The sequence below is a fragment of the Schistocerca cancellata genome, chromosome 7, assembly GCF_023864275.1.
Source record: "Schistocerca cancellata isolate TAMUIC-IGC-003103 chromosome 7, iqSchCanc2.1, whole genome shotgun sequence".
Taxonomy (NCBI): Eukaryota; Metazoa; Arthropoda; class Insecta; order Orthoptera; family Acrididae; genus Schistocerca; species Schistocerca cancellata.
Genome location: NC_064632.1, coordinates 342,127,914 through 342,139,961, shown reverse-complemented (window position 1 = coordinate 342,139,961; position 12,048 = coordinate 342,127,914). Strand labels below are relative to the sequence as shown.

Genomic DNA, 12,048 nt, shown 5'->3' with positions numbered 1-12,048 from the left:
ACACATACTTCCATACATGCAGAAGTCCGCATGTATGACTGTGTGTGTTTGTTAGTGTGCTTCTTCATCTGATAACGATTTTCTCCAATTGCTAAAATATATTAAATGCTCTACTTTTAAAGGTGTGTGTCTGTGATTCAACATCCCCTCTATGCAGTGAGTAGCAATCTATCCTAATTCACATTATTATCCCATCCCGGAGTTTTCATTGTTTGAAAGCAGAAGTGCATATAAAATAAATACATTTCATAAAATGGCAAGACAGCAAGCTACTACAAAACATAAAAGTTTTTATCAATATTAAAAAGAAGATCACTCTGGAAATTAAGTTCAGAATGATGCTTTTCTTTTTTTCTCTTCATATTTTACTTTTAAGATACAAAATAGCTAGAAAGAACATTCTTAAATTGGTTATTTAAATATGTATGACATTTCAGAGCTGGCAATTGTAAATGTATCAGCTGATGAGGCTCAAACAACATAAACAAATATCCATTTATGTAGAATGCCGAGACAATTATAAACCTTTCCAGTGCTTTTTTGAAGAAAAGTACCTCCAGTTAACTGCATCATGTTTACCGTTACATATTCGCTTAAGCTCATAGTCAATCCTCAGACCACAAACTAGTTTGTTTACAGCCTTTTCTGGACTCGGCTGATTGCACTTTATACTACACTTCTTTTGTACACTTAGAATATCTGACAATCAATAACTCTTTTATATTTGGACCAATTTGGTGCAGTAATTTACATCAATTGTAGTTAAATAACGTGCTTACAGTATTTCACCTTAAATTCTCAATATTCTATTAAGTTAGAGAATCTGACTAAACACTGGGGGGGAAGATCACAACTGTCGGTCAGACCTGACAGTATATCACATTTCTATGATTGACTGGGTTGTACCCTGAACAAATAAATAGTGTGGGCAAAGCTATTATTATGACTTTAGTCAAATATACTTATACTACATAGAGACTATAAGATTTTGGTTAAACTGCTTGTGCTTCTATTTTCAAAATGGAACTACAGAAGACATATCTCAAGAATAGACAACCACTTTTCTTTCTTAATGGAGATGGATTTGTACTCGAGTTCAGCAATCACTGTGTTATTTCTTAAAATTACACAGCAAATGTGGGACAACGAAGTAAAGTGGGATTATAACTTAGGACTGTCTTAGCTACTCTCTCCTGGCACGTTTATAAGAGTTGCGAATACCAAAGCCATCCATTGAATCATGATCAGATGCACGTACTTTGCGCCCTACCTGTACTTGTGACTGTGCTGTAAGTTGCAAAGAGATGGCATGAGTATTCAGTTTTTCTGCTAGAAGCAAATCCTTCAACCCACGCATCTTTTGAGAGTGCAGTATCACCTGTGGTCGTCCCTCCTCAGTAGGTCCGAGGGGCAATTCCTCCACTACCGGCAATGGTGGAGGTAATGATGGTACCGATGGAGTCGGCTCTGGTATGTCACTTGATGGGCCTGGCGATTCGCGGCCTTCCGAAGCAAATGGTGGTCCCCCTCCTGCTAGTAAATAATCTCGATTGAGAATCTTCTCACCGCAAGCGGCAGTAAGAGCAGCAATGCTGGGATGAGCTCCGGCAGAAGTTCCTACAGGTCCGACACGTGATTCCAGACTCCGAACAATGTCCGTTTCGCGGTAATTGTTGTTATTGAGGTGACCACTTGCACTTCCTGTCCCTCCTCCATTGTCACCACCGCCTTCACCTCCATTTTCCGGTGTAGCTCCTCGGCATATAATGTCGACACGTGCACGTACAGCTGCATCAAATTTTGAGATGGTATTGACTAATGGTTTTGCCCAACCTATATGCAATACTGGTGTGGCACTGCCTTCTTCCCACTGGCAAATTCCATCATAGAAACGTAAGAGGTGCGCAAAGCACTCTGGGTCCTTGAGTAGAGAACGTGCACTGTGCCCTGATCCCACCACACGTATCACTTGAGGGATCAGCTCATTTGCTATTTCCAGGAATTCTTTGTACACTTCTTCGTCATCTCTGGAGTAATTGTAGCTGTGACAAAAAGAACAATGGATAGATGCTTTATACTTTCAAGGAAGTTGCAAATAATATATGTATTGTTTATTCACTACACACAGCAAGCTCCCAATTACCTGGGTGTGGATTATCTAGATGGTGGATTATAGACACAACGATTACCGTATTTTGAAATAATAAAAAACAAAGCCTGCAGTACTGCATTTTTAGCAAAACGAATGTTTTTATTTATAATACAAATCTCTGATTATTAAGACGTAGATGATGGAAACAAATGTGAGCAGTTAAATAGCAATGCCTATGAACTGCGATCTGAGTAATTAAGTCATGCGGATATAGTGAAAAGAGTTTGGCAGATGAAAAGTGTAAAGATGATGTAAATGAAGGATCCGTTATCCAGCACAATGGCACTGAAATGCTGTTATCAGTTATTAGAGAATACAGGACAAAATTCATTTGACTATACTTATGTTTTGACATTCCAGAAAATGAAAGCTGTTATCAGGGAAAAGGGAAATGAAAAACAGAAACAAAAAAATTATAAGTGATTATGTCACAAAAGTGAACTGAACGCAAATGATATGAAATAGTGTGTTTTAAGTTAATTTTGTAAATAATTTATCAAATTCTGGGAAGCAATACGTAAGTAATGCAATGGGATTTCAAACGCAACACGGAGCATCTGTAAAAATGTGTATGTTGGATTATGCATGTTTTTCAGTTAACCGTGGTTTCTCAGGTCTGCATTAACCCAGAAAATTTGTGAGCTTGCTGTACTCTACAATCTCTATTTACAGAAAGTGTCAAAAACTTAAAACTTGGTCATTGCCGTCTAAGAGAATCTACTGCAAAAGCGTGGGACACAAATTAATAATCATAATGATCAGTGGTGATTCAGGTATCTTGATGTGAAAGTGTGTTTACTGCTGTACTATTGCACCATTTTCACATATGAGGAAGAATGTGTTTTATTGCATATTATTTTTTTTCCCTATTGTCAATGATAATTTGTTTGAAAGAATTTTGAATAGTTTGACCACCCACAGTCTCAATGAAGGCCATTGTTTCAGAGTTTCAACACACAGTTCTTAAAGTGTACCACAGGCAATGTAAGTCAAAAGGGCTACACTATAATGTGAATCCAACTTCTCTTTAAAATAAAACTAGCTTTTTACTATGGTCTCCATTCAACAGTTATAAACCACAGAAAACAGAAAAAGATATTTTATGAAATTGCAAATCACTGTGGAGTGTGATCAAATGTGGCAACAGTGAAATAAAAATATTAAGTCAAGCAAGATAATGAACAGACATAGTTCTCTTGTAACATTATCTGTCACACCTGTCTTCTTCCTCTTTTCTTCTTAAGTAACTTTCCCATTTCACATCCATGCACAAATGCCTATGTTTTGAAGAGTGTTTCACATGTAGTTAGAATTTCATTTCTTCCAACAAATAGAGATTGGAAAATGCTACATACAAGGTAGCAGTAGACTGACATGTTTTCAGAGAGAAACATCGGCTCTGCAGGCAAGGAATACTTTTAGATTGGAAGATAGAAGAAATGACTGGAGGAAATAAGACTAATCAAGTATCAAGCAGGACAGTCACACACAGTATACTGAATAGAAGGAGGCATGAGAAATAAATCACTACTGGAATTCTACCACGTCATTTTGCAAATCTGAAAAGCTGGAAGTGGCACGCAAGGGCAATCAGTGTGTCAAGAAAAAGTGAAGGAGAGAGAGGGACAGATGTATAGATGAGACACAAATGGGCAATGACACACAAAATGAAGTGGGTAATAAGACAGCAAAAACTGTAGATAAGAAATGACAATACAAGTTACAAAATATAAAACAGTGACAATAAAGCAAAAACAAAACACTGAGTATGAAGAAAGGTTTAGTATTCCTGCCATGCAAAGATTCAGAAACAGGAGCACTAATGTACCCACCAGACAGTGGGACGAAAATAGAGGCTGTATACTGTATTAGTGAGGTGTGGCATGCCACATGTAATCCAAGTAGCAGCAAAGGTCACCAGAGTAAATAGCTGTAATTGACAGAATTCTTAGTGAACAAGTCCCTACAAAGCCACAAGTGTCACTGACCACCAACAGTTTGTATACATCTATGAAGCCTACAGTTATGTACCACAGTAGTATTACGTTGATGACTGACAACGGCTTTGGTTTCAGATTTTGACTTGTACAATCCGTACTGCCAGCACTTCACTCAAGATGACCTTGGCTTCATACAATCCATACTCCCAGCACTTCACTCAAGATGACCTTGGCTTCCATCAACAAATAGTTTGGCTTCCAACTTCCCATGTCAAGTAGCTTGCCCCCCTATCCAGACTTCTGCTAATTTTGTACATTATAGCACCTTTGGTACACTCAGCATTCTTCAATACACACAGAGTAGGTATACTGTAATCCTTTTATCATACATTTCATCATTAGATCACACAATTTTTTCCATTTTGAGCTATCTGTTTCTGATTCTTGTCACCATCACATCTTGAAAGATACTACTTCGCTGCAGGGACTGTTTGTTGATCACTAGTTCCAGAGTTATTTGCATCAGTTCGAGTTTTACAAATATCTCACAGAAGCTTACACTTGAACATAAATTTGCAGAACTAATGTCACTTTTCAGAGCTAACAAACAGTTCATGGAAAATATCTTGAGATACTGAAAAGAGGAAAGCCAATACCAGATATCCAGATGTAAGGCACAATGCACACACGAGCAATGTGGCATAAACATGTGGAGAAGTTGTGGTGTACCTGTGGTGGAGTTATGTGTCACCCATGTGTGCAGCAATACACACAGACTTGCAGTCATGAGTGGCACTCCAGAGCTACACATGGCGGAGACATTTAAGTGGTGCACTGATGTTTTTGTTCACAGGTCAAACACAGCGTAACAAAATCTGACAGATAACTAAACTGAACTTAATAATAGCTACCACTTGCGTAAGTTCACAAGTTTCAGGCTTAGTTAAATGCATTAAACAGTTTCATATGATAAAATCAATTCCTATCAGGAAAAGTTTGTTTCATCATTAGTCATAAGCAAATCACATAAACAATCTTCTTTGAACATCATTGCAAATTATAAATTTTAGGGATCAGTTTGATGGTTCTACTTGTTAAGAGTGTTCAGAAAATGTCAAATCTACACTGAAATGAAGTGAAAAAGTGTTTTAGGAAGTATATGTTTTAACGTATCGTGAAGATGTTTGCTGTAGCTATAATTCAACATTTGTTTGATTTCCTATTAAGGTACTGAGGTTGTGAGAATCTCCTGTCACAATTGTTACAACAGTCAATCAAACTACAACACTGACAATTAATTTACAACTTTTCAATTCAATATCCATTTCCACAATTTCTGCCCATCTTTTAAAAATGGTGTGTATTGCAGTGCGGTAAAACACACAGTCCTACTTCCACAGATACTGACACTCCGTTTTCATGGCTTCATCATCAAAGTGAATCCCACGATGACCTCCTTTTAGCATGCAAAACAGGTGGAAACTTGATGGTGCCAGGTCAAGGCTGTATAAGGGATGTGGCAAGAGTTCACATCCAGTTTTCACAATATCTTCAGCGGTGTGACGATTGGTGTGTGGTCTTGCATTGTCACACAAAACATGATCATCCACCATAGTTTTCGTTGGATGAACTTGCTGACAATGTGCTTTAATCTGTTTGAGGGTACTGATGTATTTGACAAAATTTATTGTGATCCTTGCTCCAAAAAATCAACCATAATCACACCATCATCCAAGAATACTGCAGCTGTAACTTCCCTTGCCAACTGCCCAGTTTTGAACTTTTTCTTCTTCTGTGAGTTTCTGTGAACCATTCCACCGACTATGTCTTTGATTCTGGTTCAAAAAAATAAACCCATGTTTTATCCCCAGTCATAATTTTTTCCAGAAACTCCTCTCCCTCCAAACGGAAGCACACCAAGAGTTAGGGAATTGTTTTTCTTTTCTCTTTATTTTGGTTAGCTAACTTTCTTGGTTTACAATTTGTACAGAAACCAGATGGCAGTTACGAGTCGAGGGACATGAAAGGGAAGCAGTGGTTGGGAAGGGAGTGAGACAGGGTTGTAGCCTCTCCCCAATGTTGTTCAATCTGTACATTGAGCAAGCAGTGAAGGAAACAAAAGAAAACTTCATAGTAGGTATTAAAACCCATGGAGAAGAAATAAAAACTTTGAGGTTCACCGATGACATTGTAATTCTGTCAGAGACAGCAAAGGACTTGGAAGAGCAGTTGAACAGAATGGATAGTGTCTTGAAAGGAGGATATAAGATGAACATCAACAAAAGCAAAACGAGGATAATGGAATGTAGTCGAATTAAGTCGGGTGATGCTGAAGGAATTGGATTAGGAAATGAGACATGAAATAAAGAGGATATAAAATGTAGACTGGCAATGGCAAGGAAAGCGTTTCTGAGGAGACATTTGTTAACAGTGAGTATAGATTTAAGTGTCAGGAAGTCGTTTCTGAAAGTATTTGTATGGAGTGTAGCCATGTATGGAAGTGAAACATGGATGATAAATAGTTTGGACAAGAAGAGAATAGAAGCTTTCGAAATGTGGTGCTACAGAAGAATGCTGAAGATTAGATGGGTAGATCACATAACTAATGAGGAGGTATTGAATAGAATTGGGGAGAAGAGGAGCTTGTGGCACAACTTGACTAGAAGAAGGGATCGGTTGGTAGGACATGTTCTGAGACATCGAGGGATCACCAATTTAGTATTGGAGGGCAGCGTGGAGGGTAAAAATCATAGCGGGAGACCAAGAGATGAATACACTAAGCAGATTCAGAAGGATGTAGGCTGCAGTAGGTACTGCGAGATGAAGAAGCTTGCACAGGATAGAGTAGCATGGAGAGCTGCATCAAACCAGTCTCAGGACTGAAGATCACAACAACAACAACTTTCTTGGTACCAAAGTTGCACAAACCCTTGAGTACCCCAGTTGTTGAATAACAACTGCCTTTACTGAGAGAGGTTATGCGACACAAATCATTTGGAGTCACCAGGCAGTTACCACAAACAATGTCACAACTCACTGAAATGTTGTGTAGAGTCACTGTAGTCACTGGCCTGCCACTCTGCATTTCATCAGCCAACAGTGTTTGTCATGCAGCTTTATTACAGCGACGAGCCCATCGTCTATCAGTGCTGATTTCCACTGTTGCATCATCGTACACATTTTTCAGTCTTTCAGGAATGAGAATGGGTGTTTCACCTTCTGCGTTCAAGAATTCTATCACGTAATGCTGTCTAATATGAACATCGGCGTTTGCCATTTTGCAAGCAACTGTAGTACTGGAATCTGTTGAGGCAGTAACTTACTATCGCAGTGGATTGGAGAAGGAGCTTTATAGAACAGCGCCAAATTCAAATATTTTACTTAACAGACTTTATTTGAGGAGAAAAAAAATAGGAGGCATTACTTTTGGATTAACCTTCATAACATTAAGTTTGGCTGGGTTTGCAACACAGTAGCATATTTATAGTTCTGAATTTCATGTGAACTACATTCTACTGCTTTTCTTCGCCGACAATCTGCTGTTGAATATTTTTTGATCGTTTGTCAACTGATTCCATGAGAATGGTTTCATTATATTTTTGTGATGGGCAAATTACACATCTGTCACAAAAACAAAACAGAGACAACTCTGAATGGTAATACACTTGTCTCAATCACCCATATAATTTTTGTTTATCGTCTCATTGTGTTTGTTTCCATAGCAGAGTGGTCAACGCGACAGATCCTCATGCGGGGGGGACCCAGGTTAGATTCTCATTACTGCCAGGGATTTTTCCTTGGTGGGAGGACTAGACTGGGCTGCACACAATCTTGTGATGCCAACTGAGGAGAAATCTGATTGAGAGGTAGGGGATTCAAGGTCAAAATATCAACTGTGGCTGGAAGTATTGGGCACTGACACCATGTCCTTCCACACTGCATCTGACAACGAATGCCAAGGATGACATGGCAGTCAGGTGACTATCGCGTGGTCTTCAGTGTCTGATCACAGGGTTCCTTTCCATCTCATTACACATTTGGGGATAACACCATCATAAAATCTGTCGAAATCAATACATAATAATACCCTGTAACTTCCCACTCAATTCTGCAACAACACCAGTTCCCAAACTGTCACTGATCTGATGATAGCAATGCTTTGATTTGACTGATCAGATGATAGGATTATCCCTAAATGCAGAATGAGATGGTAAACACAAATTATATTAGTGACCAAGACAAAAGTGTCACCATTCAGTGCTAAAGGTGGTTGCAGATACCTGAGAGACTTCTTGTCTAAAGAGATAAAGAAAGGAATCTTATGTGTTTCACCTGGTAATGGAGTTGATTCTCATAAATTTATGTGTTCTTGTTGCAAAGTAAATCCAAAATTACTGTTCTGAAATGCTTGTGTATCAGTTGCTTGTATATTCACCAAGTTAATGTTCAGAAATGCTTGTGTATCAGTTGCTTGTATATTCACCCATGTCCACCATTACAAATAAACTTTGTGCACTTGCAAATCCAAACAGCACATATCTAAAAAATTCCTTATAGTTCACTAAGGCATGCCGAATGTACTCTACCTTTATTCCACTGTATTTAATGCTTTAACTGCCAACACTGTTGGGCAGATTACACAGTGTGTAGAAAATCATTTTGCTCCACTTTGTTGCTTTTCCTTGTACGCTGTCCTTCACTTTACCTACCACAATACAGAAACCCTTCCAAGACATTCTGTTAACTTTCCGGAAATGACAAAAATAGATGGTGGGATCTTTCGCATGTTGAATATGTTATATTCAGCGGTACTTTCACAACTGTAATGATTATAATCAATATCTTCTTTGCTCCTGAACATATACGAGTTGCAAGAGTGGGTGCTTGACTATCTTGGTGTGAAAAAGCACAGCCATCTTGTGTCTCCTTGTAGCACTAATTCAGTGTGTTCACCTATGCCCTGTCCACACACACCTTTGCCAGATGGCCGAGACACACCATAGTGTGCGCTATGCCTAAATGAAGTTACTTGTAAATTGTGAGGGGAAGGGATTCATAGAATGCAGTTAAGCAAAGACCAACGACATGACTATCGTGTAATAGCACTGTGAGTTTGTTCGTCTTTAGAGTCAGTTTGGTATGGACTGTAACATGTTAACTGGTTCATAACATGGGTTGTCTTACCCCTGGTTCGCCTTTAAATGTATATGTCTTGCAAGTGTTCAGGCTAGCACTGATACATTTAGGTGTGTGAACAGAAGAAGATTTGCAGTAGGTATGGTTACCTACCTGTTCTAACCTGTGGAAAACTCCCCTGCAATCTACCAGAGGAGGAGGCCATTTGTCAGAGGGGTTTGACCTATTCATAATTGTGCTGAAGCATTATGAAGCACATGACTTTCACACTGCTAGAAGCCAATGATTTAAGCTGCCATTGTTGGTTATTCTGTGACTTCAGACAGCCACTCTTTCACCAACAAATGACTTTTCAGCTCATTGAATTACTAGGAACTTAAACAGAGGGATGTGAAAATAGATGGAATTAGCTCTGGCATGAAAGAAAGGAGGGGGGCGGGGGGGGGGGGGGGGGGTTCGGTTCAGGAATAACAACCAACTTTATGATATACGGGAAAACTAAGAAATAAAAACTACGTTTTATTTTCGCCTGGAGAAGCTTTTCAACTCACAACTAGTTTGCAGTGATAAACAGGTGGTCAAATATTTCCATTTACACTGAAAAACTGAAATAAATAAATGAAGACAAACAGATAACATGATAATGCCACTTAGGATACTAGTTTGACATCAATTTGTTTATTCTCAAAGCTAACAAAATCCAAAGTGTTTACACTGTTTGTCCAAACAAATCCAATTTCTGCCTATTCTGAATTAAGGGGCTAAGAAATAAATGTAAATTGAACAAAAATATACCTATTGAATGGTAAAAGAGTCCTTTAGAAAAAAAGCAGATAAAGAAGAACAGGTGAATTAATTCTTACATTGATCCCACATCATCAGTTCCAGTGCCTTTAAGCCTGTGTTTAGCTCTGCATTGAAGGATGCAAACTCACTTGGAAATTGGACCCTAAGCAAGCTAGTAATGAACACCAAATTGAATCAAATATTGTCACCCTGCTAGGAATGATCTGTTTCCATGTAGTAAGCGTTGCTTCACGCAGTGGAGAATAGCAAAACAAAGGCACACCGGCGACCGAGGCGTTGCGAAGTAGGCAGCACAGATAGCCTTGCTGACAGCAGCAGTCTACCAACAGACTGACGCAAGGACGCACAGAGACCGAGCGAAGCCTGGAGGGTGCTAAGTAAGGGGAAGTGAGACCAGCACGCTAAGTTATGCTGCAATATGCAGCGGGAGTAATAACAAAAAGCTACCACCGAGGGTACAAAATGTCCTCCTGCCGGATATAAATAGTGGAGCGCAGGCAGCAACAGACAGAAGCCATTAGGAAGCAGTTCGGATCTGAGGATGGACGTGGTCCGTGTCTGAATGTTCAATCTTCATAGGTGACAATTCCGTAAGTCTGTTCCAGCTCGCAGGAGTCATCCGTTCGCCGCCAGATGTCAACTTCAGCTCTGGAGGTCAGCCCGAGTTCGGTCGGCACCATGGCTGACTAACTACAGCAAGAACTTCCAGCAGGACCGGCTGCAGCGCTGTCTTGGTCACAAGTGCCGCCGCGGACTGATACCCGGACTTCACGGCAACCCAGCCCCACAGTGCGTGGTCTGTCCATGACAGGACCTCATGGACATCGCAACTGACGGCTTCCCAGCCCCCGGTGCAGCAGGTGTCGGCAGCTGACCTCACAGCGACATGGCTCTGTGGGCGTGCCGTACTGGGGCGCCGAGCACCGACGAGTTCATCTCAACCACAGGGCATCCTGACTTCAGCAGACCACTGGTGGCCTAAAGCTCCCGAGTGCGAACAGCGGCGGGTGATGCGCGCATTGCCGGAGAATCTACACAGCAGCAGCCAGGCGGAGGGATCCGCAGGGCTGGGCAGTAACGACGATGGAGAAATTGTAGAGAAAGTTCAATAAATAATTGTAAAACTCCACACCGTCTCAGTCTTTGGCGCAGCCACTGTGTCTGCTGCTAACAAGTGGTGCAGAAGTCGTAACAAGTGGTGTCAGGCGCACCCACACCATGACTTTGACTAGCACCGTGCGGAGCAACCGAGAAACACTGAATAGGGTGAGTCCAGCAACTGCCTTCTCTCTATGTTTTCTGTGTAGCTAGACATGTCGAGGGTAAATTTAAGGGATGTGAGAGTGTCACTTGAAAGGCCTAGCAGCCCTGTAGACTTATCGCAGTTTCGTGGGAATGATAGTCACGTTAACATAGTGCCATCTAAATGTGTAGTGTGTGGATTAACAGGTCACGTCGCTCCTTGCGATAAATTTGTACCAAGCATTTGTGATGTGTGTGGCTTCTATTGTCACGTAATGGGGCAACGTGGTAAGTCTAGATGGCTTGCCATTAGACGTGCTAGGAATTAACTTGCTTCTGGGTAATACAATTCTATTTTTGTGGGGCGAAGTATACCACACGGAAAATGCCAGAGACACGTGCAACCGGGACAAGTGACGCCATAGTCGCATTGACAGAGCAAGTTAAGAAACTGATTGAAGAAAATAAGCTGCAAAAGCAGCTCATGCAGAGGATGGAGCAACAATTGTTGCAAAATACTCAATCAAGCTCGGGAAGCTGTAGTGTAGAATGCAAGGGTACTGTCTTTTCCGGTGTGGCAGATTGTTCAGCGGCTAATTTGATACCTTCCTTCCGGGTAAAACATCAGAGAATGTTGATGTTTTCATTGGTGACGTACGTAGTATGGCTAGACTGTGTGGCTGGTCGGATGAAATGTGTTTGCAAATGGCGAGGTTACGGTTAGTAGATGACGCAAAGACTTATGTGGCATATCACGAAGGGTTTAAAGGA

At 40.5% G+C, this 12,048-nt stretch overlaps 1 protein-coding gene across 1 annotated transcript in view; it reads right to left on the bottom strand.

The window, feature by feature from the left end:
• Positions 1 to 293: 293 nt before the first annotated feature.
• LOC126092520 (menin) overlaps positions 294 to 12,048 on the bottom strand; it is a 49,172-nt gene continuing 37,417 nt past the window's right edge. Inside the window, exon 5 of the mRNA XM_049908146.1 lies at positions 294 to 2,042. Coding sequence (XP_049764103.1) covers positions 1,184 to 2,042 — 859 coding nt within the window. The 3' untranslated portion in view covers positions 294 to 1,183. The remainder of the gene's footprint in view (positions 2,043 to 12,048) is intronic.